This window comes from Hyposmocoma kahamanoa, unplaced genomic scaffold, assembly GCF_003589595.1.
Source record: "Hyposmocoma kahamanoa isolate Upper Pololo Valley unplaced genomic scaffold, ASM358959v1 68, whole genome shotgun sequence".
Classification (NCBI taxonomy): domain Eukaryota; kingdom Metazoa; phylum Arthropoda; class Insecta; order Lepidoptera; family Cosmopterigidae; genus Hyposmocoma; species Hyposmocoma kahamanoa.
Window position 1 is genome coordinate 3931469 of NW_020653856.1, and position 27743 is coordinate 3959211.

Here is a 27743-nt window from a genome sequence, read left to right on the forward strand (position 1 = left end):
ACGCCTTCACACTGAACGTGCAATGTTAAATAATAAATAAGGCGTTTTAATAAAAATCTGTATGTGGCTTGTGTAATGCGTTCGATTGTGCAAAGCGATGGGATGTATATTGTTACGTGAAAGGATGATAGATAGCAGTTACAGGGTTATTAGGTTCATAAGTCGTCTGAAGATTCGATTAAATGTGCGATACATTGTTTTACTGTTCAGTTATATCTGATTTTATTCCAGCTGTAGTTTATTCTTGCATTTTTGTGGCAAAATCTGTTCCAGTAAAATTTGTTATTAGTATATAGAAAACCAATTAGTAAACATCGAATTTTGGTGGATTAGGAAAGAAAATTAATTGATTTTAATCAAGTTCACTTCAAGAAAAATTTCACAATATGTAAAGTCCACCACTAAGTAAACATGCTAGACAATGAATTAATATTCTTCTTTTAGACTCTTTCATAATTATTAATTGAATTTACATGGAGCAGTTCACAAGTCGTCGTATAAGAAAGTATAAAAATCTTCGACACTAAATTTGCAAATAGACATATACGATTGTAAAATTATACGGCAATTCACGATACGTAAATGTAAATTTGTATGTATATAGTGGAAACCAATAACCCTGTCTTACAATAATATAATAGAATATTTACACAAAACACACTCCACACAAAGAGTACATAATGCAGCAAAGTGACTATATCGTGACTTATTTTTTTATCTATGGTCATTTTACTGTAAAACAAAAAAAACAGAAGGAATATATAATAACGATGCTGTATCATTTCAAATCATTGTATTATAAAAAGTTACTGTGTAAAAGATTGATCCTCGTTATAAAAATGGAGCCATTATAGAACCGTTATAAGAAGGCAATTAATGTTTACATACGTGGTTTTTTTTTTTATTTCACGACATTTTAGGATTGCTCTCATTGTACTACTTTATTATGGGGACCCTTCTGTAATCGGAAAAAAAAACATTAGCTGATCCATATTGTTTCACCAGCGCAAAGTAGACTGTAGTCGAAATCCTCTTATGGGAGACCCGTGCCCCACTACCGGGCACAGGTCTCTCGTAAGAGGTTATAATGCGTTAATCATGATAATGAAACCAAAAGGCGTGGGACTGCCGACATTTTTTCGCGATTTCCTAGAAGGCCCCTAAAGGAAAAGTTGTTCATATTTAATTGTCGATAATTAAAATCGCCCAAAAAACAGAACAAAAAAAAGTGTCACCTCGTGTTATTTGAAAAGTTCTTCGCATATGATTTAAGTCAGTACAGCACCGATATACAGAATTACAAAGCATGCACATGGTATAAGCTCTATTATGGACATAACATAAAGTTCACAGATCACATAAATAATACCCATAAATAAAGTAAATTTTAGCAAAATGGATATTCAGCAAATTTAAGAAGAATTTATAGATGAGTTTCCTTATGCCGTCGACGTGAGAAAATTTCGTTAAAAATAAGCTGTCTCCTTAGTTGTACGCTAAGTTTACAACAGTAAAATATTTACTGCCAACAATTTATTTCACATACGAAATAACCATGAACTATATAGCAAAATTCTATTTTATATTGTTCAATGGAATTTGCAAAATTGATGCACTCTACTCGGATTCATACGAGTTATGCAACCTTTATACAACGCCTATACCTCACTACCATCTTTAAAAATTTAGGTCAGGTTAATAAATGCCAGCAGCAAACATATTACAATCCTGCAATGCGAATGACGTGGAACGATGCGATGGAGCCGCGAGGAAGCGATGACAATCGTTTTAAAGCAAGCCGAGCATTGTCAGTCATAAACGTGCCTAGAACGAGACGGGGTTGGTACTTCATAGCTTTGGGTTGTTTAATGGCTTTCTTTATTACTGTTATACTATAAAAAACAAGACAAATCAAAAAATTTAGAACGAATAATGTCATTAAAAAGGCACTCTGGATTAAATTAGCTCTTGACGAATCGGCCAACATGCGCTAAAAATTATGATTTAAAAGCAGGTGTATTAAAAAGGTGAGTAGCTTCACAATGCTTCCCATCATACAATATTGAAACGTTTTTGCCGTTGTAGCAATAACTCAATTTTATTTATGTATTTAAACATAATTAATGATCTCATATAGCACCTTCACACGACTACTCGACTTATAGAGCTATGAAGTGCCGGCGCCCGCGCTATTGTAAGGTAGTTACGTGTGATTGGGGTGCGTGTGGTCGGCCGCGTCGGGCGTCAGCGGGCGGTAGCGTCCCACGCGCTCCACCCCTTCTACATCTCCCCCCGCGCCCCCTGCGCACGGATACAAAAGTTATACCACTATCGTGAGTTCCAAACTACAGCCGCGCATCTATAGTTTTAGTATTAATTATACAACCAGGAATAGTTTAGGCCATTATACGTATGCATAAACTATGTTGTTATACATCACATATACAATTTAAAAAAACTATGGCATGGTAGTCAGACAGACATCCACCACATTGCTTATCACACTCCCATAATATTACAACCAACAAATTATGATGTTGCCACCCATAAATGCACTATATGACGCTTATACCACTTTTGGTATTCGCGATCTAAATTCCGTTCAAATACATGCAACAATTTTATATGACTCTTTATAAGACATCTTTACGACCCGAAAGCTCTAAACTATACTGCTCACAAATTAATGAACAGTTCATACAGATCTTAAGCAATTTAATAGTTCCGTATGGTGAAATGAAACATGATTATTACAGCAAATAAAAGTATAACGTGCTGTTTTCTTAACAATTACAAAATAGACACATAACGGTGTTTTTAAACTACTTATAGCACTATAATCTAACCTTTATGAATAATATTTATAAGTTTGAAGACATCGGTATCGGTTTTGCGAGATCAATCCGAAGAGTAACTACGCTCGGCTCCCCGTCTAACGAAAACAACTGTAATACATAAAGTATTTATGAATAAGAACTATTATTCATGAAAACAATAAATAAGGCAAACTTTACACGTTAACTTAAAATTGATGTTGAAATTTCACATCGTCAATGTAGTATAAATCAGGTTTTTAAAGTAAGTATACTAATCAAGACGATTATTTATCAATTTGGACTCAACGAATTTAATTATAACGTTTAAAAATATAATGTAACGCTTGCCATTGCTGTTGTACAACTTGACACAATCAGTTGTGTTTATTTTTTGTTACTATCGTATTAGAAACTTATAAAATGATACGCCAGATTTGTGTATCACCATCCCGAGACTCTGAACTGTTAGTATCGCCTACGTTTTCACTTTATCGCATTATAACAGTGCTAGTTTGAACAGGTGTATAATACAAAAAATGCTTATATATTCTTATCAGTATATAGATAAGTAATTCGACAGAATCAGGTCTTGTGTAATAGTAATAATAAGGCAAACATTTTACGTATAAAACAGTTTGAACAAATTCTAAGCCGAGCATCAAGTATATGTATAACCAGAAATAGAGACGAACGTCATTTAATTTGTTTGAAAACTGTTCTGCCAAATCATTACGGTGACAACTGCGCTGCGATTGGCCAGCCCGATATTGACGTATGTCGTCAATTGTTTCACTTCAAATCTACCAGTATAACTTAAGCTTTGCTATAATGGACGAAAATTGAAAAATTACATATTAATATTTAATTACCGATAAAATGTGATTCCGTTTGTTTTGTAATTAGATGTATTGCTGTTTTTCCCACATCACCGAATGGAACAGCCCCCATCGTTAGAGATATTATCTTTATGACAATAAATACAGAATATTTCAGAATATGGAATTTACGGAGAGGTACACACAGGTCAGTTGTTGGCGCTGTACTATTTTAGTTTTCTAATTTGTGATTTCAGCGCAAACAAGAGTTGATATTTAAAAGTGATATAAGACCCGTTTGCCTAATGAGTTGCCAGGGATGGATAGCCCTTATTTCATCTCTACTTTCCTGGTTATATACTCGATGAAGCAGAATTTCCTTGCGGTAACACCTCTAAATTTCCATAGAAATCGATTACAAATGTCTAAACTTGAAGGCGTTATAATGACTGTCTAATACTTCTTTAGAACCTCTCTGGTCAAACTAGCTCTATCACAAAGAAAAGCGAAGATATTCTAAACCTTATTCATTCTTTTGTATCTAGAACTGGTTAAAACTGTTTTTATTCGGTACTTTGGAGAGCATAGCGTATATTATATTATAGCGAAATAATCTTTTTTTTTTAGTACCTAATATATCATGAAGAATATTCTCTATACTGAGTGTTAAGTACCCTTTTGAGAGGGACACTGCAAAGGTTAGGCTACTAACTACAAAACGAAGTTCGGTAGCGGGACGTGTGTGTGTAACTCTATGGACCTGTATAAGTCACTTCATAGAATTAGAAAGACGTCTCTAAACAGATCCATACATTTACACTCGCGGCCGCCCCCGCTATCGGCTTTCGAGCTGTGCGGCGAAGCCTTCACACGGGTCAACTTTTTTGCGTTGATGTATAATACATGCATGTGCGTAAGTTTTCTCATCTCTCCAGCGCACAAAATAAAAAATAATAATAATAAAATTAATCGTAATTTTAAATCGTAATCTACTATGAACTATCTCTATCCTTTTTCTTTCTATTCTCCGACCATTTGCCGCTAAATTCCCTCCACGAGGCCCTCACATCGCCTAACGACAACCTAGGTTTATGTCTATCCTCCTCCTTCTTATGAAAAAACGTGTACTTCTTTTTAGTGTCGTCGGAAATCGTGTGATCGGAGGACACTTTAGGTATCTTCCCCTTTTCTTTAACGTCGTTGTGTCTATGAAAGAACGAGTGCTTTTTATTCTTTTTAGAGCCTTTTTTCGTTTCGACGAATTCGTCCGAAAACTCGGCGTCGTCGTCATGCAACGTTTCGTCGTCGGTGTTATTCAAAACGCTATACGGCCGAGAACGGGGCGCGCTCAGGCCCCTGTCGTACTCGTCCCCGGGGACCTCGAACGAGCCGCGGCTGCAGCGGCCGGTGCAGTGGGTTTCGAAGGAAGCCTGACTGCACTGCTGGCTGAGGCGGGGCGACTCGAAGCTCGGGCACGAGCCCCGGCCGGAGTCGCGGGCGAAGGGCGGGTGGAGCCCGTCCAGCGACCGCCGCGAGCCGGCGTGGAACGCGCTGGGCGCGGTTGGCGTACCCGAGTCCCAGTGCGCGTCGGGCTCGGTGTCGGGTTCGGAGCCGGACGAGGCCGACGACGACGCGGGCGACGCCGCGCGCGCGCCCTGCCCCGTGAACGTCGACGACGCCGGCGGCTTCTGCACGATCAGCTCCACCTGCGGACGGCGGGCTTTTAGCTTTTTTCTTTATAATACTAAATGACGCGACGAACAAGTCGCGTCTCGGGCAATTGCAGTGCCACTCAGAGCTTTATTCGCAAAGAAGAGAAGAGACATAAGTCGACAAACAAACAAGTCTAAATTTATATTCTCCGCGGGACACGGGACCTCGAATCGTTGACCAGACCCAATTTTTAATCTGACATTTTATTAATTTTACTTCATTACTTTTTTACTATTTACGAATGATGTATTATTGCTTGTACTATAACTTTACCGTATTTTAATTTAAATGTATTCCGACTTCAGCAACTACTGCGTCTAGATATATTCTGTTAGCAATATGTTTGTACAATAATGAAAGAAATTAATTATGAATTATGAAATCCCATTTGCCTGTACCCTTCGAAACCGGAACGCAGTCATTACTGCTTGGCGGCAGAAATAGGTAAGGTTGCTACCTTACCTTTTTCGACCTAGTACTGCTGTACTTCCCTGGACGACCTCTTTCACAAGAAGTTGTACTGCTATTCGCAGTCTACGCGAGAACCCGTTGCGAGAAGCGTTTGCTGTACGTGTTTATAGCTAAACAATAGTTATATGTTATGCAAGGTTGCAAAGTTGTTGTTTGAACGCGAGAGCTTGTATTAAAACTTGAGCAAGCGAAAGCCCCTAAGATTGAACCACGAGCGAATCGAGTGCTCCAGAAATACAGTCCTAAGTCGTGGATTTCAAGGCACGAGACGTAAAACAACTTTTCACCTCACTATACCGAGGAAAATGGTAGATGAAAGAAAAACAGTTGAATTATAACAAGTCAGTTATAATAAACAAAATTAGTTATCGTTGTCAATTTAATGTGAACAATAATAATAATAAAATATGCTAACGGATTTATATTACATAAATAATGTACGACACATCGCACAGTTGCACGTGTCATTGTTTTTTTTTCATCGAAATAAAAACTTAGGTACACCATAGTCCCTCCTGAAGTTCGAATTTCAAAAACCTTTTCCACACTAGCGTGGAAAAAACGCTTTGGCACGTAGATTTCTAATGAGAAAGCCTTTCCGGGCTAGTGAGGTGAAAAAGTAATTTTTCTTCTCCTGTAGTTTTAATCTGTCAATCATATTTTTTTTATATTACGGGACGAACAAGACGTGCATCTGGTGGTAAGCGACACGCCTATCCAAAACAGTTGCAGTGCCACTCAGAGCTTTAAATTGCAAAGATCCCTGAGACACCAGTTGACAAGTCCCATGCACCTGTAATTTCACCAGCACCCTAACATTATAAACCGGAACGCAGTAATGCTCACATTTCAGTAGATAGGTCCTAAAATACTGAAAGTATTCCATTCCTTTGCCGTACGTATTGGGGTAAATGAAGCAAAATGCTTCATGCTAATGGAACCTCCGAAATGTACCTTAAAATCGGGGCTGTATAATTTGTGTTGCTTGTCCTTGTGTGCGTCGTCCAGCTGCCACTTGTTCAGCGTCAGCTTGAACGTCTCCAGATTCATGCCTGGAAACATTTCAATTGCACTTTTAGAATATAAGTGCGAAAGAGACATCCCTATATTTCTCGGAAAGTAAAAAAGAGAGATTTCTCTTGCTGAAAAAGAGACAGCATTGTGCGCGGGCCACACCGCGAACGAAGCTAAGCCAATGATCCCGTATTAAACCTAAGGGGAAGAGCACTGCAAACACAAAATAGTATCTGGATTCCGTTTTATTTCTATTTTTCATCAAAAAGACAACAAGACGCTTACAACTCAACAACAAAAACCCTATTCGTTCCCCGCCCAAAATCATACAACTTCTTTACTGGTCGTGGCCTCTAGCGGCGAAATTAATAATTATTTATCTACAAAACAAATACTTCTAATCATTTTCTAACAGTTCTAATTACATTCTACGACTTCAGTGTTTATATAATTTCAATGTTTAATAATTAACGAATTAAACAATTATAATTGAACGTTTATGACTAAAGCATATTAATAAAATGTAACGAACCTCCGGAAGGAACATCTCGCGGCTACTAGCAGTATGTATACATGACAATTACGAATATAAAATCAATATGAATAAAAACAACTATTTTATGCAATGGCCTACAGCATTTTGATTGATACATAATTTGAAATTAAATATTAATTTAGTATTCAAATAATTATAATTACTAGTGATGTTTAATTAATGTCGTTTATAAGTAAGATGTGATCACGCTTTGGGTGAATCTTGTAACACCCGCTAGCTATGTAAAATATGTCACCCTTCACTCCCGCACTCCCTTCACTACTTACAACGTATTTTCTTAGCTTACAGCTTCGCATGCAATTACGTGAGCTAAGTTAGGTCGCGGTGTGGCCTGCGCTTTAAGATTTTGTTTCGCAGCAACTTTGTAAGAAAGTCAACTGCCTCAGTGGCCGAACGGTCATTCTGGACTGTCACGCAGAGTGTCGATTCCCGGGCTGAGAGAAATATTTGTATAGCCTACATTTTTCTCTCGTGAGCTTGGGGTGTGATTTGTGTTTGTCTATTTAAAAAAAAGTTATAAAGGTGTGAGGCTAACTGTCATCGGGCGACGACACGGGCACTGCGCCCACGCAGTTGGCGACGAAGAAGGTGTTGAACCAGAAGTGGAAGAGCTTCTCCTTTCGCATCATCATCTTGGGCTTGGCGAAGACATCGACGCGCACGTCGCCGGCCAGCAGCACGCACTGGTCCAGCGCCAGGCGCGCCGTGCTCTCGTGGCGCTTCACCTCGGCGCAGCAGCCCCCCAGCTGCAACACGGCAACGCCGATTTCATCTCGCTGAACTTCCACTCAAAATTCACACCTAGATATCGTCGGTGTTAATACAATAATACTGTAGTAACTCAACATTTGTATTTTTTTCAGAATCGATGAAAAACTAATTACTCACTTTCCGTGAAAGATTACTAAAATCTATATAATAGTGTTATAAATTTATATAATTTATATTTTAACCTACACGGTTAAAGTTTATTACAGGCATCTAAAGAATTTTCTATTCGCCTATATACTGATATTCGCGTAAAGACTTACAAAAAGTTTTGTCTTATTTTGAGTTAAGATGTCTTTTAATTGTTTTTTAGTATAATCTTGCATTAGTATAATCTCGAGTTTCACATATTTTGAGTTACAACACTATTGTAATGGCAGTGCGATATCGTCGATGTTTTATAGAAAGCGCTATTTTGAAAAATTTTATCAGGGGAACATGTTTTAAGGTTTTAACAAGACTGTTTTAAAATATTTACTTCCTGTTTTAAAATCAATTTCGGTTTTAATTAAGTTTCAATTTAAAATTGAATTTAAAACAGGACGTAAATATTTTAAAACAGTCGTGAATAACCAAAACGTGCTTCCTTGAAAAATGTTTCGAAATTGCGCTTTCGCCCTTTCTACAAAACACCGACGATATACACTCACAGGCGCAATTAACCGCCCACCCTGAAATTCTTCCCGTTTGCAGAAACCATTAAAGATAATGGCCCACCAAAGTAATGAAATGATATACGGCTAGATTCATAAAAAATATGTGTACTTTACAACGGTATGTGTCGTTTTACTGTGGGTACTGGGAATTAAAGAATTAAAAAATGCATGCTAGTGAAAAATATTTGTGTGTATACCAATAAATACAAATTTATTGTTTACCACTCAGAGAACAAGCAAACCGCGCAGGGTTCGCGTATGAGTGTAACAATATTAATTATGACAAAAAGTCTGACAAATCTAATTAAGATTTTCATACAATTAAAAATATGTTGAATATCAAAACCTTATTACCTTGTACTATATTAACTGAGCCATCATCTTTAAAGCGAATATGATGAAAGGTACGTTGACACCAACGTTTGCGCAATAAAATCAAATTATTATTTTTTTTTAAAGGACAAATTTTGAAAAGGAAATCACTTTATGCAATACACCATTCGCGTCAAGCGGGAAGATACACCCTCTAAAACCCTCACGGTTAACCCTCTTTGCTGGGTGTTGAGGGCGCTGTGGGAACCCGCAGATTCACCACTACGACGCCCAACAATAAAAGAAACCTAGGAACTAAACAATACTCAAACACTATGCTCACTGAGAACAGGAAATATAATCTCCGTAATGCTACGGTGACAAATAACGGCTAAATAGCAAAAATGCTTCGATGACAAATTTAAGTACAAGGATTTAATTTATTGCAAAAGTACCCACTTGTCAAAAAATATACACGGTGATAAGCCATAAAGATGTAAACAGAGTGATAAAAGATATACCAATTGTGCCTGTGAGTGTAGTTAGTTTGAATTCATTTTGCATGAAAGGTAAACAAACCGATTTAGTTAAAGTTCTCAAACAACCACTCAATAAACGGAATAAGTAACACTTTCATTTATGAATAACATCTTACAATCGTATTTGAAAAATGTTAGTCCAAAAGTGAGGTTATTTGTTTGTTCACGTTCACGTGACACGAACAGACAACCTGAGCAGACATAAATTACCACGTGACGATAATAGGCTACTCAACAGTGCACTGACCGAATAGCAATGTGCAAGACCACGCTGCTGAGTAGACGTTTCCTTTGTTTTACATTTAAAAATTATATTGTAGATATACACGCACACATGTATATAGAATTTGTATACATAGTCTAGTTTTTAGAAACAACGATCTCTTTGAATTCAGACATCAACGCTGTCTCATTGACGACGACGGAACTCTCCTGACTACAGCATCCTCTCACTGCGGTCAAGACACCTTTAGCCGTCAGCTTATCTGATCAGTCTTGTGAGTCTGTGCCATCTATTCCACCTACCCTCTGTTACCTTAGGTCGCATGGTAACAGGCTTCCTCTACCTATCTATATACGTATATGTAGTAGTGTATGGTTAGGGCTAGGCTGTTAGGTAGGAATGTAGGGTTGTTTGTGATAGGTTACAGCTTTCCCTTGCCATTTCTTGTATAGCCAGCTAGCTTTAATTACACATACAAGACGATACTCAACAGTAACATTCATATCACACCCAACAAATACAACATAAAGACAGAGATAAAGTTAGTTGGCTCTACATTTGTAGAAATACCTTGAGCGGCGGGTGTGCCTGCGAGACGGTGAGCTCGAGCTGCGCCTGCCCACCGTTGAGCTGCGGCGGCGGGCGCATCAGCAGCTCGCGCACCAGCAGCTTGCTCGCCGCGTACGGCAGCGCGGGCCGGTTGCGAACCAGCGCCTCGTAGTACTCCACGTAACGCCGCTGCGAGGGTATCGTCACACCTGGAATTCACCATTAGGCCATTTATTATCCGGACAATAATTGTGCACTGACGACACTACGTTTCAGATCTGAAGTCTTGAATAACTTTTTTTTTAAAAACACCCACCTCAAAAGTTCGTAGAATTACATCTACTTGCCAAGTTTATAAGGTTATATATAGGGGTTTTCAATAGGGACATAACAATTTTGTATTTCAATAAACCACAATAATTGTGATATCGAGCTGAAAATTCCAGATGCACGACACACTACACGTTACTCGATCTTGTTCATTATGACAACCTCGAGCACGTTTGCAGCGTTCAATTCTTTGGAGCCAATTTTCCACCACTCTTCCTCACATATTGGAAGAAATCTTGGCATTTCGCGTTTCATATTGTTCACAGTGCTCATTGCTGGATTATTGGCATAAACCAACGACTAAAGGTAACAACATAAAAAGTAAACCGACGGCGTTAGATCGCATGAGCGAGGTGGCCATTCGACTGGACCATTTCGCGAGATTACACGATAACTTCCTCTTCAATAGACCGATTGTTTGACTAACATGTCAGTCATATGAACGAGATCGAATTCCATTCTTAAATGTAACATGTGTACTGCACCCAGCATAAATTTCAGTTCGATATCTCAATTATTCTGTGTTTTATTGAAATACAAAACTGTCAAGTCTTTATTGAAAAATTCGATTGTTTTCATATAATTAGTGCTCGCGGCAATTTTTATGACGACGACGTTAAAGAGAAATGGTATCGTGATTACGTAGGTTTTCAAGCGCGTGAGGTAGACGTGAAGAAATTCTTTGCACGATAACATTGACTTACAAATAAATGGACGACGGGTCTAATACACAAACCACGAAAAAATGTCCCAAGTCAACCTATTTAAACGTAGTGACGTGTAAAGGAATATGAAAAAGCTAAAACGTTGAATTTAAACTGTAATGTCATCGCAGTACTGTCTAATTTTGCTTGCTTCGCTGTCAGTCGAACAAACGAAGGCTAACGCGTGAATGACGCTCTGTATACGATTTTAACGCCCTATAAGTTCGGACACTTTTTAGCGCGGACCCGACGTCCATATAATTGTAAGTCAATGCACGATAAATAAATTTCGTACTTTTTACAACTGCCTCCGTGGCCGAACGGTTACCATGCCGGACTGCCACGCAGAGGTCCCAGGTTCGATTCCCGGGCCGGGAGAAATGTTTGTATGGCTTACATTTATTTCTCTCGTGAGTTTGGGTGTAATTTGTGGTTGTCTATGTGTGTGTCCATGGCACCCGCGACACAGGGTTTCCCTAGTGTGGGGCTATGTTGAGTGTGTGCGTTATTATATTTATTATATTTATTATATTTATATTTATTATATTTTATCTTTTAGAAATAAAATATACTTTCTCACTGCAAAATAAATTCATAGTCCCCTGATTTGTTTATTACGTATCACGGAGAGAAAATTTCATTCAAATATCTCTAATAACAATAAAATTTAACTGATTTTTCCGTAGATTAACGTAGTAAAAAATGAAAATATTGCGGTACTTTGTAAATTTGTTTATCGTACGAAGTTTAACCCCATAGTTCAATACCCTTATCTTCTGTTTTCATTATCAATTAATAAGAAAATAAGTTGAATTCCGTATTCTATTCGACACGTCTATTGTGGGTCTCACGTCACATCAATACAATTATGTACAATTATTATTACAAGTACAATAAGCCTACTATTTATATTTAATTTTAATTTTATTCTAACTTTTGCAAATATTGTCTGTGATCTTAAATGCAAGTTTTATCTTGTTAAATAGGACTTACGGTAGAAGTATTGCAATGTATCCGGAGGTGGGAGCCTGGAGATATGTCACACATGTTAATAACACCTATGTATGGACTGCAGTCTCTTACCAAGGCTTTTCTTTTCCTAGTTAACATTAAAGTTAGCTATTTATAAGTATATTAATGCAAGAACTTTGATAAGAGACAGTAAAGATTATTATTAAAATCTTTAAAGTAGTTTTTAACCGACTTTCAAAAATGGAGGAGATAACCTCTCCGGGTTCTCAATTCGACTTTTATTATATGTAAGTTACGCATTTGTGAATTTTGATGATTTTTTTTTGTTATATAGAGGGTACCTCAGTAGTGGTCCCATTTAAATTTTAAGAAAATATTCCACCTCTAAGGGTGGCAAACCACGGGATGAATCCACTTTCCGGTAACTGACTTCAATAAAACTTGGGAAATAGATGTAATTCCTCGAACTTTTAAGGTATTAGGAGACTGACATTACTACACTTTAAGCATTAATTAAAATTAAATATTAATAATATATATATGAAATTGCTTAATGTGTAGTAATGTCAGTTTGCTATAAATGTCATATTTCGCTTTTAGTTACTTTATTATAGAGAGTGTGATATATGACAATGTTTTCTATGTATAGAACAATAAAGTCTTTATTATATAGCAGTAATACGCAATAAAATAGTTTCGAATGCTGGAGAGCACCAACAGCATACTTAGGATATTAGCCGATAGACCGGACAGTGTCTTACAAAGGCATACGTACGTACATTTTAGTCATTAATTTTGATTTTTATGATTGTATGTATTATTGAACTGTTATTATTTTTAGGAAATGAAACTATTTTTCCGGATTTAAATCGCGTATATTTGTTTTTTCAAACAAACCGACGTTTCGGGCCCTTTACAGGTCCCATGGTCACGGTTGACTGATTATTTTTATTATCTATCTATTACGGTTGTTATTATTTCATTTTATTATTGTATTATTATTATGTAAAATTATTACTGACATAGTTGTAGGGTTTTGTTGTAATGTACTAACACCATGGACCCATGTAGTCTTTAATTTTGAATTTTCTTTAATTTTGAAACAATTTTGAATTTGAATTTATTTATATCTGACCTTTCGGCTAGCACTCCCTCCAAAAAAAATCACAATGATTCAGGTACAATCTCCTTTGGTATTATTATTGATTTGAAAAAACACTAAGAAAAATTTCTCTGATCGGACTGTACACGAACCAGTGTCTGTTGCCTCGCCGTGGCTACGTGGCGTTCGACCTTTGTACCAATAATAAAATAAGTATTTCCACTTAAAATAAATGAACATCATTATAATAAAAAAACATCATGATATGATTCTATACCAACTAAGCCACGGAACGAACCAACGGACCTCACGAATTTTTCTATGTGCTTGCGTCGTGTCTTTGTACTTGGTCTTTCAACGACTTTTTATTTGTAGCGCCATCTATGAGAAATCTATTGCAGATTTATCACCCAGTTAGTACCTTTACAGCTACCAGTCCTGGCGAGAGATGTCGCTATTCACTGTATTAATTAAATTTTTATTGAATTGATATTCAATTATTTTTTGTGAAATTACTCCACTAGTTTGTTATAATTATTAATACAAAGATCGAACACTCAGAAAAAACACTCAGAAAAAATTCCTTCGATCCGACCGGATCTACGGATTTTATAACAAACTAGTGGAGTAATTTCACAAAAAAGAATTGAATATGAATTCAATAAAAATTTAATTAATCATGATATGATTGTTAATACAAAAATCGAACACTCAGAAAAAATTCCTTCGATCCGGCCGGATTCGAACAGACGTCGGTCATGTCCCATGCGCCAGCACCCTTATCCTTCAAAACCGGAACACAGTAATGCTCACATTACTGCTTAGCGGCAGAAATAGGTAAGTTGGCAGTACTTCCCTGGACAAAATCTTTTGCAAGGAGCTCCACTGCTATTAATAATGTTGGCACATTATTGTTATGCAAGCACGTCAATTGCCTGGTCTCAAACAAGGAAATAAATACTTTGTAGTATGAGTACCAGTGCAACGGAATTTAGTCTGCAGCACTTCTCTGAACACCCAGACCAAAACAAATTTAGAAAAGTTAATTTCCCAAATCGGTCCTACCGGGAATCGAATCCAGGACCTCCTCGTCTAGCGCCTCCGGTATAAACCCATACTCGCGTATCCCGCGGAAGACATTAGCTCGTTTCTAGTTTGAATGTTACACAATTGATCATGAAGATCTATGTTACAAAAATTGGCTTCCACACCGTTCCGTCACAATATAAATTGAGCCTAAGGCCATTCGAGGAAAAACTTTAATACAGCGATTCTGTATTTGCATAAAATGGGTCAATGCCATCTAGCGGATTTTTATTTAACTTTTTTTTATAATATCAAGTAAGTAAGTAGTTTTATAATATCGAACAAGCCGTGCGCCTGATGGTAGTGTAGCTTACCTATGTAGCCTGACCAAATTGAGCATAGTTGGTAGTAGATTACAAAAAATAGATTTGTTACAGTTTTTATTATTACAGCTTCATCATACGTAAGAAAGGCCCTTTCACCAAAAAAGGAGGTTATAAAATTACGTTTACAATACAAATCCGCCGAACAAAACCGTATTGTGTTACGTATTATATTTATTACAAAGATAAAAGGGGATCGGTAATAATAATTTTAAAATTTCTTACCTTTTTCGTCATGCGTTCTTTTCGTTCCGTAGAATTTGAGCGCTTCGTCCGCAGTCGCTTTTTGTCCACTGTAGAGAAGATAGCAACACACCATTGTGCCTAGAAGAAAGGACAAAATAAAGTTACAAAACCGATAAAAAAAATACGCTGAAGCCACGAAAATAAAAATCTTTTTAAAAATTTAGAAAGCTTTTTTTTAATGCTTTTTATAACTACAAAGACTCATTGTTTAGAGGCCAGGGTGGGCTTTGATCTAAAATGTTTTAAAGACACGCAAAATATAAATCTTCCCGAACAATCCGCTAAAGCCAATAAAAATTCGCTTGTGTTTGAAACGACAAAGGGCGTTGATATATTTATTTTATTCACTCTATTCTTTCACGGCCGTTTAGCGATAAAAGCCGACTTATTTACTCTCTGCATTTCTGGTAGGTAAAGCACTTTTTGCAATGAAGAATAATTTCAAACACGGTCACTGAACTTGGAACAAAAACATTCTATTGTCTTTATATAGTTGCAAGAAAACGTAAGAAGATATAACAAGTTCGTGTATATATTTTCAAGTTTACATAGGTTGGGTTATTATATGTTATTGAAAAACTGGCAGAAACCGGTTTTTATTAATACTTGCCATTATTCATAGTTATTGACACACACTGCGCAAAGTCAATAAAAAAACATGGCAAAAGAAATATAAAACAGCATTAACTTTCTCATAGGTTTCTTTGATTCATATTTTTAAGATACTGCAAATGAAACTAAATATTGTCGTAACTCAAAATCGTAGCTATGAAGACACGATTTGAAACTTCAAAAAATTACTGTACGAAACCAAAAAATATATATTTTCGTTTATAAATGAGAGAGATATAGAAAAAAAAAACAGTTTACATATTTAAGATTATTCTTAAAATTCAGCGTGTTTTGCCAGCAATTGGCATAGAAATAATAATAGCAAAGTATACAATGTCCTCATTTATTATTAAATATATTCTCGTTCTTCATTCTATCAAATTTTTTTTTGTAAATAATATAATTAAGGGAAAATAAAATTCACAATAAGAGTAACTCATGTCAAAATAATAAACATACACGGATAACTAAATATCGTCGGGATTTTGTAATATTTACGTCCTGTTTTAAATTCAATTTTAAAACTTAACCTTAATTAAAATCAAAATCTAAGTATTTTAAAACAGTCGTAAAAAACCTAAAACAAGCTAACCTAAAAAAAAATTTTTAAATGTCGCCCTTTCTACAAAACACCGGCGATATTATGTATGAATACAATTAATCACATTGCTGATAATAAGATCAATTCAGTATTTAAAAAAAATTTGAAATCGTGAGTTACTTTCTTATTTGGTTTCAAGTGCGACGTCCCAAGGCATTGTTAAGCAGTAGTATACAATTTAACAGCAGTAAAGCTCCTTGTGAAAGAGTTCGTCCAGGGAACTATCACCTTACCTATTTCTGCCGCCAAGTAGCAATGTAAGCATTACTGCGTTTCAATTTTGAAGGGTAAGTGGGCAGGCGAAATTGGGACATGGGGCACATGGGACTTGTCAACTTATGTCTTAAGGTGACGGGCGCAGTGGCAGTGCCACTCAGATCTTTATAATTTAAAGATTGGGTGACACTGGCACTGTTATGGACATGCGTTTCGCTTTCCATCAGGCGTAGTACTTGCTCGTCCCGTCACCTGGTATTACAAAAGAAAAAAAAATTATACATGCAAAATTATACGGAAATCGACTACCGAATTTCGACATTGTACATCAAACAACGAAAATCGGTTGCGACAGAGATACCGAAAAGATTCCGTAGGATTTAGGTTTATTTATTAAATTTCTCTATAGAATTCTAAAAATAACTCCAAACGTTGGCAAAACCGCATAGTAACAACTTTCACTCCGAGCGCCCCTTTCAACGTACCGCACTTTAAGGGCTTCCCGCATAAAAGGTCTCTAAACGGACCCTTTCCAAATTTACGACTTGGCCAAAGTCAGGATCAATTATGTTGTAAAGAAAAAAAAAGAAACGCAATTATGGGCACTATTTTATTGACTAACAATAGGGTTTTTTAAAAGGATTGTAGTTAGGAACGATAAAGGGGGCCCATGGCCCTGGTAGCCACGAACTATAAAATTTTAGACGGTGAGAAATAGAAATGAGTAAAACAAAGTTTTGTTCAGTTTTTACATTTAGTTTTCATTTTTATCAATATAATCAGTTTAAATTAATAAGTGAAAACATTAACGGATTTCAAAAAGTCACATGTCAAGTTGAATGAAACTCGATATCATTAGGACTTGCAAATAAAATTTGTTTATTTTAATCATCATCAAATAGATTTATTTAAATCGGAATTTAAACGTAATATCGAATAAAAATGTTTAAATAGAACACATTCCCCTTTATCACTAAATAATTTAGAGCACAATTTTGCACCTAAAACTTATTTACTAAAACTTAGTTTTTTCTACGATATCAAGTAATGAGACGAGCATGTGCGCCTGGTGGTAAGCGACACGCCTATCCTTAGGCCTACCCTCACTACAGTTGTAGTGCCACTCTCAGAGCTCTAAATCGCAAATATCTGACGACCATTGTCACTGCACCCGTCATCCTGAGACACAAAGTTGACAAGTCTCAGTAGTGTAGTTTCACAAGCACCGTGACCCTTGAAAACCAGAACAGAGAAATGCTCACGTTACTGCCTGGCCGCAGGGACAGGACATTAGAAATTCAATTCAGATTTTCACGTTTTATATTGTGGTGCAAATATTTCATTTTCGTCAAAATTCGTTACGAAAAAAGTTTTTTTTTATGATACCAAGTAACAGGACGAACAAGTCATGCACGTGATGGTAAGCGACACGCCTATCCATAACAGTTCCAGTGCCACTCAGAGCTTTAAATCGCCAAGATCTTAGAGGCATTACCACCGCGCCAGTCACCCTGAGAAATTGACAAGTCCCATGTGCTTGTAATCTTACCAGCACCCTTACTCTTATAAGCCGGCACGCAGTAATGCTCGCGTTACTGCTTAGCGGGGGAAATAGTAAAGGTCGACGAACTCTTTCACAAGGAGCTCTACTGTTACAAAGTTACGTTCGTTAATGTCGTAAGGGATGACGTTATTGTGATAATAAAGTTTAAAATTTTAAATTTCATCCGTCAATGTTTAGCTTAAGTGCTGCCATCTGTACATGACTATATTTTATTTGTATTTTTTCTTTACTGGTTTAATATTTAATATACACCACCACTCATCAGTTTTGTTGCAGTTGTTAGTGGTTAACGGTGTTGATAACATAGTCATTACATACATATTTACTGTTAAAAAATATAAGTTACATTGTATCTACCGTTTGTTGACTCAAGTAAATAAATAAATAAAAATCGTGGTACAGCTAAAACCTGGGGTCAGCATGATAAAGTAGGCCAGTCAAATCAACATCATTCGTTTAAATCAATACATGGACCGACTAAAGCACTTAATTTAAATTTATTTGTTTCAACTTGAATTCTAGTGGCGTCACATTTTCCGACACTAAAAACAAGAAAAATAATTACTTATTAAAAGAATTAGGCTTTTTTTAAATCTACCCACCCTTTTTTAATATATTTGGTATTAATATTCAAATTCTAATATATCTTTATTTCACAGGTAAGCAAATTATACTTGTAATCGTCATTGATTAAACTATACTACTCATTCAGATTCCCTTAAGAAGAATGAGTAAAACACTCAAGGGGTTGTTTTTTTACAATATAAAATATTTATTTCAAATATCGACACAATCTGTAAGAGCTAAACGCGTCACTGCCATGGATTTTTTTCATCTAAAAACACAAAGCTGTTTAATAACCTTTAGAATGAATTCTTATTATAAGTGTATGCATTGCCCGTAAAATGAATTTGTGACATTGTGGAAACACTGTCAAGACAGCCAGTTAATCTATTTGTCATAACAATGATAGATTTGGTTACGACGTGAAGTCAGTTTCCAATGATTCATGATTTAGGGCATTAAATAAAATAAATAAATAAAAATAAAAATTGTTTATTCAGTAACATAATTATCACTCCAGACCAAGTTTGTTTCCATACACATGTATTGAACTACGTAGTAATGCAAACGGTTAATTTCCGTTAAAATTAAGAGTATGAAATACAGTACGAAAAGCAAGCATAAGTAAATAATTATGTCTGTAGGGGGGCCCCAGGCTACGGCCCTGTATCTGTACCACGCGCAATTTGTACCCATAACCTTTGTTACTTTTGTATTTATGGTAAACGCAATCTCTTCAGGGTATCACGTAAAATATTCTTTTCAATGCCACTTCTTCAACGGGATCACTTTGTGCGTCGCGATTTTAGAACATTGTATATTTATCAGAAAGAAACATATTGATATGTTAAATACTTTTGTTTGTGGGGTAAATAGGAAGAACGAAGGCAAGAAAAATAAGAGTAATAAGCAACTACAGATTTGAACACTGTAACATTCTTAACTTGAAAGGGTGTAGTTAACTCCCATAAATCGGTTCAATGTAACAAAGACGCTATTATTCAATATGCATTGTTTAGTTATTCTTTTTTTCTAAGGATAATAGTAAATAATTAAAAATACTGGATCATTCAAAATACAGAAGAAGACATTCTTTGGTTACTACACCTAGATAGCAATAAAGTTCGTCCAGGAAAGTATTGCCACCTTACCGATTTACCTATTCCTGCCGCCAAGCGATAATGTGAGCATTTTGAAGGGTAAGGGTGCTGGTGAAATTACAAGCCCATGGGACTTGTTTACTTAATGTCTCAAGGACGGGCGCTAAGGCAGTGCCCGTCAGATGTTCGCGATCTAATGTTCTGACTGGCTCTGCACTTGGTATCATATAATCTCAGTACAGAGTACTAAAAAAACCGACCTCAAAAGTACGTGGAATTACGTCTATTTGCTAAGTTTCATTGAAATATCCCCTAGTTCGCCACTATACAGGACTTCATACTGGAGATAATAACAATAGGTTCTCACTACGACACTACTCAAAGTATATCGAGAGAAAAACGCCTTGAATTGGAGAAATAGCAAAATCAACTAAATAATTGCTAAAAGTAAATTAAAGTTAGGCGCTATTTATAAAAATGAATCTTCATGCGTGAACAGCCACCCTTTGAGGTGGTTGATTTTATTCAAAATAAAATGGGACCACTATGGAAATACCCCCTTTCCAACAAAAAAAGAATCATGAAAATCGGTTCACAAATACCGGAGTTATCGCGTAACATACAAAAAAAAAGAGAACATACAGTCGAATTGAGAACCTCCTCCTTTTTTGAAGTCGGTTAAAAAGAAGCGGTAAAACAGTATCAACGTTACCTGTGCGTCCTTTTCCAGCCTTGCAGTGCACGGCAGCTACGTTGCGGGGATCCTCCTTGAGCCACTTGTCCACGTCTTCGCAGAACGGCTGGATCAGTTCCATCTTCGGCGGCGTGTGGTCATCGAACGCGTAACGCACCACCTGTAAAGGGATCGCGTGGTATCTTAAGTTTTTATAGTCAAATTCCAATAATTTATTATTTCATAAGTAATACAAGTTACACTTGAAATCGTCATATTGGTTAAACTCTACTGCTCATCCGTAAGGCCGATTTTCCTGAGAATAATGAGCAAGAAATTCTGGGGGTTTGCTATTTGTAAATACCAATTGTATTTCAGATATTCTTATTCTTCTTGTCGAGTCAATGCCAGAAACCAGTAGCAATTCTGTGTTATATTTTTTTGCCCAATAGGCAGCCACCTCTATCTGTTGCTTTTGGTAACCTATCATAAAGTCGAAAATTTTTTTGTCCGAAATAACGTTTGTTCGAATGTTCATTACACCGAAAACCGAATTATAACGAAACAGTTGTTCTTTCAGGATATGTTGAATGTTTATCGCAAAGACACAAGTAGGTTTGGTTAAGTTAGATTAAGTTAGGTTTAAAAGAAAAAAACATTTTCCTATCAAAATTACTTTCGAGTTTATAAAATTTCGATCAAACGTTATTTCTGGAAAATGTCATTTCGGACTGCTGATAGGTAACCGTTGTCTTTAGCTGGTCGTCGCGGGTGCAGCTGGTTGGATACAGTGGGCATGAGAGCAAGTGATACTTACTTTGTGTGGGGAATCCGCAAGGCAATGGCTTTGAGTCGGATTGGCATATTTCAAATTAGATATATTTCAGAAAATTTCAGAAAAAAAAAAGAAGAAAAAAATTAATCATGATAAATTGCAAGAGTTAAAAGAGTCACAACCATGGATTTTTGTCATCCAAGTACGCAGAAGCAGCACCTTGAGTGTAAAGTTTTCGTTTCACTATAGTTCACAAACCTGGTAAATAAATAGAAAAGAATCCGTTGATTCTTCCATACAACTTGGCCCAAAACATGTACCTCAAGTACTATCACATATTATTCAATAAAAAATTACGGTGTATTGATAGAATTTTTTTTATATAATTTCGATGCCTTACTTTATTAAACTCGTATCTTAAAAGGAGTGATTATTCGGGAGTTGACAAAACTTTCTATTTATTTTAAATTTCTTATCAAGGGTGTCAATTTGGATGCATTACTTTAAGAATAAGTAAAAGCCAGTGCGTGAATATGAAGGAAATGTGATGTAGAATAAGCCTGCAACATTTGTATATGCAATCCATTGTTTGCATTTGAGTAGGTAACTTTGTGTTCTATGATACGAGTTTTAGGGTCGTATTCTAGAACTCTACTCAATGCTCAACTCAGGATTACACTGGAAACACAAGCACTGGAAATACGACCCTAATGGCAGGGACTTGAGTATGATTTCGAGTGCTTTGAATCATACTCAAATCCTGACTTGAGCATTGAGTAGAGTTCTGGAATACGACCCTGAGAAAGTAAGGCGACGATTTGTTAATCACTTGTGTGGTATGTATATATGACTGGCAACACAATAATTGTACATGGCAATGTCTATGCTTCCCACTATCGGGATTATTTAAAAAATAGATCTAATCGTCTTTTGCGGATCTGTAAGAAACATCCATTAATTCTTTTTTAATTTATTCATTACGAGTCAATTATTATATTATTAAAATATCTAATAAGGTTGGCTAAAAGACTATGTCCCAAGCTGTTAAACCCTGTTTAAATGTCACATATTGACACGGTCGACACTTTAACGTTATAGAGATTTTATATTCCGTTTCTGTTCTATGTTTCGTTCTGGTATGTTACTATTTGCGTTTTTCATATATTTGTCACTGTGTTTCTCAAAGAACCCGATGTTAGTTACAGTGACAGCTGTCAAATCACGTTTCGTCGAACGTAGTATTATTTATCGTATAATTGTAGAATTAAATTTCTATTGAATTTAAAAAGATTTCATGAAGGGACAGACCCTTAATTTCGCCTAAAAAAATTATTTAAGTAACCAGACGTCGTAGAAAAAATAAGAAATTAAATTAATTCGAACTGGTTGAGAGATGTCCATTTTGACAATCTATTGAAGACACAAATCATTGTAAATTTAAGTGAATTGAGCTCCAGCTCGTGTGAAAAAGATACAGATGACGACTTTGGTTGTGTTCATACATGCATTTAGATATTTTTTTTATTTTTATTTAACACACCTGTTTTTAAAATTCTCCACTCGATTTTAGCCTGCGCTTTAGTGATCTCAGGCTGGTATAAATACTACTAAATTACTATATTAGTAACTAGTACCATACTAGTATCAATGATATTGATTAGTGGCTGTGTTACGACTCTAAAAGTAACTGTCAAAAAGAGGATGTTATCTTGGCTCTACTTCATTAAAAACATTTTTACATTATAACTAATTGTTATAATGTAAAAATAATATACAATAGTACGTAATACGATAGCAATAGAGTAAATAATATAATTCGTAATGTTTATTTATAAACGAGAAGACGTCAGTACTCTATATCTTTAAACAAATGGGAGGAAATGACATAATTGTATTCTTGTATAATTTGTTGGGTTGCTTGAAAACCTACTTTAAAACAACGGCTCACGCGTCATGTCTAGACCCTGAAATTAAATAGATACGTCATAATTTCTTTAAATCTTGTATATTAATTATCCCCTAAGTTTCTCCGCACAACGTACCATTACTTTCCTGCAGGTACGTCTGACGCACCCTTACGACGATTAGTAAATCCTGTCACCACCATGGCAAATTTTATAGTGAATGCCATCGATACGACAAGAAGAAGTAGACTGCAAGTCATTATAAATTTGAAAAAACCGGGGAACAGAGCACCACCTCACTTTAAAGTCGGTTAAACGGAACCCCGCGCGCCAGTCATTCATAAAAATACAATCATACAATCTTAACCTGATACATAAGTGTAGCTAAACGTTCCATTGAATTGAATCGTGCGCATGTTGTCCTTCTGCGACGCTATAGAGTTACAAATTTCTTTATTAATCGTTCCACGTGTCGGTCGAGGTAAATAGCCATTGAAATAATAACCGCTCCAGCTGCCAGTAATTGAACTGTATACTGAACCGTCGGTGTTTTGTAGAAAGAGCGTAAGCGACATTTCGCAGATTTTTCAGAGGAGCATTTTTCTTGTCAGTCATTAAAATGACTGTTTTAAAATATTTAAGGTCCTGTTTTAAAATCCAATTTTAGTTTTGATTAAGATTAAAAATTGAATTTTAAAACAAGACGTAAATATTTTAATGTTTTTATAATAATAATAACGCAAACACTCAACATAGTCCCGCACTAGGCAAACCCTGAGTCGCGGGTGCCAATAGCACACATATAGACAACCACAAATTGCACTCACGAGAGAAATAAATGTAGGTCATACAAATATTTCTCCCGGCCCGGGAATCGAACCTGGAACCTCTGCGCGGCAGTCCGGCATGGTAATCGTTCAGCCACGGATGCAGTTAACGTTAAATAGTTAAGTTAGTGAGTGTCACGATGTTTGACCACCATGACATTGAATTATTTTTGTGAAATCACTCCACCAGTTTGTTATAATTATTAATATAAAGATCGAGCACTTAGAAAAAAATCCTTGCGGCTGGATTCGAATCAATATCTTCCAGAAAATCGTGCTATACAAACTAAGCCACGGAACGGACTAGCGGACCTTACGAATTTTTCTATGTGCTTGTTGCAGACCATTATTTTTGGGTTTTAGCGACTTTTTGCCGTAGTGTCTGTGAGAAATCTATTTCATCACTCACAAGACGTAAATATTTTAAAACAGTCGTTAAAATCTAAAACACGCTCATTCTGAAAAAATCGCCGAAATATCGCTTACACCCTTTCTACTAAACACCGACGATACATGAACAATTACATTGTATCCTTTCTACGTGTTAGAAAACAAAACACTTGAAGACCTACAAAATTATGATCAGCATCGCGATTTGGAAATAGGAGAAGGGAGAGAGGGAAATGATAAAAAATTATGCCGAAGTTCTCGAAATCAGTCTGAGATTTATAATACGACCTGTGGCTTCGACTAAGCAAAAATGGCTAAGCTGAGCGAAACTTCTGCCTCAGTTTATGCAAGAAATTACTAAGTAAACTCAAAGTTTGGTGACATAACATGCAACGGTTACCCTCGGCTTAAGCCTCTGGCCTTTCAGAGCTGTAACTGTCGCATGTTATATTATCTAAAATCATAGCCGACGCGATAACCACACAGCAGAATAAGAACAAGTATAGTAACTCCATATTAAAGCTCAGGCCACATAGAGGCGGTACAGCGGTCCGGGGGCGAACCTGCAAGATGCCAATGCGTACTGGGGCGTGCCACACAACAGCCCCAAGCGTAGTTCACGGCAGAATAGCGACGCAAAGGCGGCCAGTGTGACACCAAAAGCAGCCATGTTTCATTTTCTGCACAGATTTTAAGAGGGAGCAGAGGAAAAATTCCTAATCTTCGATTTGATTTTAGAGGGGTATATCCACTTTAAAGTTAAAAATAAAATATTGTATGAGTAACTACACGATATATTCAAGCATAGACACTAATCAGAAACATAAAACAATAAAATTTCCTCGATAGATAAAAATCACGAAATGACCTCTAATTTTCACATTTTTTCGATTCATCCTCGAAATGCTACAGGTTATTAGGACAAAAATTAGATAATTAATTATATTTATGCATGATCGAGAACTGTCACTACGGATTTTTTAAAATCCCTTTAGTTTCAGAGTTATTCCGCTAAAACGAATTTGGTACTTTTAATGCGCAAAATTCAACATCTCCTGTCGCATGTCACGCGAACTTCAGGCACATATTTGTTTCACAAATTTGGGAGGAGCCAACGTCAAAACTTCTTTGGCATGAGAGCTCTTAAAGAAAGCACCACACAGTTGTCGGGTAAAGATGAAGAAAATTTTCTACAATTTTTGTTATAATATCCAGTGACGCGACGAACGAGTTGTGCTCCTGGTGGTAAGCTACACGCCTGTCCATAACAGTTGCAGTGCCACTAAATCGCAAAAATCTGCGCCCGTCATCCTGAAACACGACAAGTCCCATGTGCTGTAATGTTCACAGTACCTCACTGAACAATACCGAACTTTCACAAAGAATCGTATTACGTACTTAAATAATAATAATAATAATACGTTAATCATGATTAATAATTCAATCCGAAAATATGTGCTTGCAACAACTTTTCGCAATATAAATAAATAAATCATTTATTGTCTCAGAACAACATTTTTTCCAATTTATACATAGCAAACTGAAAACATTAAAAGTAAATTGAGACAAAAGGCATAGGCTCAGCTTATGCAGGAACGGGCATGGTACCGTGCAGCGCTGTTTTTCAGCCTCTGCCTTACTCCCTTATGGTATTGAGCGGGAGCCATTGCTGCGAGGGCTTTCATCTTATACCTATTCCTTATAAACCAGCTCGTAACGATATCCAAAATAACAAATGCACATAAGATTATAATTATAGTTATTGGCATAATAATAATTAATGTCTTAAAAAAAACGAAAAGAAAACCAATACAAGTAAACAATTTCATGGGGTTCGACATTGTGTGTAGTTGTGTGCATACGTATGCGTGATTATTGTCTTTTATTATTTTAATAGTTATTTACAGTAAGCATGCTTCAAGTTTTCTGCAGCAAGTTGTCGTCGTAATAATGTTGATTTATATTTTGCTTTAAAACTATTAATGCTAAAGTAGTCTAACTACCCTACCCTACCTCAGTGATTTCCCGAATCCTAATAAAATCCGGGACGAAAAAAATGTTGTCGCAAAATAGTCTCCACATTTGACTCTGTCGAAGGTTAAGTAAAATATATGACACCTACACCGATCACTGTTAATAATCCATTACATGACGGCAACATGAAGGATTTACAAGTACAACACACGCAACAGTTATCTAATTAACCTTGCAAATTTTGTATAGCTAACCAAAAGGTTTCCCCGTTAAGTTAAACTTCTTTTTTTGTACTAAAACTGTTCATTATCATCATTCAGCAATCCGTTTATCGCACCATACAGTTGCACAATAATTACATCATTACACGTGTTGCAATATTTACCTATCTATCATTGTTATTTTGAGGTATTTTTATTACATTCGCGCCTGAATATAAATAGCAGTAGCGCTTCTGCAAAAGAGTTCTTCTAGGGAAGTACTATACTACTTTACCTGTTTCTGCCGCCAAGCAGTAATGTGAACATTACTGCGTTCCGGTTTTAAAGGGTTAAAGATGCTGGTAAAATTACAAGCACATGGAACTTGATGTCTCAAAGCGACGTGCGCAGTGGCAATATACCTCAGATCTTTGCGACAAGGGGGATTAACCTCGCCTAGACTTTTTAATGTGTTTGTTACTAACCTGATTGGGGAGCTGAGCATGCATGCATGCATGTCGGATGCCGTATTGACAACACAAGCGTTAATAACATTAGCTATGCGGACGATATGGGGTTGCTCAGCCCTTCAATGAGACCTATGCTGTGCAACACGGTTTAAAGTACAATATAAGGGTAAAATTAAAGAACGATCCTATGTACCACCAATACTTTTAAATGGGGTACCTTTGAGGCGTGTTGCACAGTTGTGACAGAGGCCCTAAAGGATGAGGGAGACAGAGAGGGACCGCAGGGCGTTGTCGGTTCGAGGTAATATGCTGGCTCATATATTCATAAAGTGTACGACTGGAGAGAAGTTCACACTCTTTAGACCATACTGCCAGGGCCTACACATGTGCTTTATTGTCCAACTTTACGCTGAGATCGTACGGCGCCTTGCGAGTCCAGTATAATAATACCTTCAGGGCCTTGTTGGAGCGTCCCCGTTTCTGTAGCGCATCTGGCATGTTTGCTGGTACTGGCATGGATGATTTCTATGCCATCATGCGCAAAATGTCCACTTCGTTATTACGAAGGGTGATGGGTAGCAACAACGAGTTCCTGAAGATGATAGCAGACAGGATGGATGCAGCTGTGTTCCGGAGGCTCACTGAGTTGCATGTTCTACGTGTGAGACAGCGAACCAT

General features: G+C 36.5%; 1 protein-coding gene across 3 annotated transcripts in view; it reads right to left on the reverse strand.

Moving 5' to 3' along the window:
- The window catches only part of LOC113232321 (phosphatidylinositol 3,4,5-trisphosphate 3-phosphatase and dual-specificity protein phosphatase PTEN), a 117915-nt gene that overhangs the window by 4817 nt on the left and 85355 nt on the right, over positions 1-27743 (reverse strand). The window contains exons 3-9 of one of the 3 annotated variants that reach the window (XR_003310611.1): positions 20565-20706; positions 15175-15273; positions 10454-10641; positions 7921-8131; positions 6770-6867; positions 5202-5337; positions 2847-2945 (exon numbers count right to left, since the gene is read on the reverse strand). Coding sequence is in view for 2 of the 3 variants with exons in the window: in XM_026467001.1 (XP_026322786.1) it covers positions 2208-2301; positions 5202-5337; positions 6770-6867; positions 7921-8131; positions 10454-10641; positions 15175-15273; positions 20565-20706 (968 nt within the window). In the remaining variant the exon portion in view is untranslated. Of the gene's footprint in view, positions 1-2207; positions 2302-2846; positions 2946-5201; positions 5338-6769; positions 6868-7920; positions 8132-10453; positions 10642-15174; positions 15274-20564; positions 20707-27743 lie in introns of all 3 variants that reach the window. The other 2 variants (XM_026467001.1, XM_026467002.1) reach the window with 2 other exon arrangements.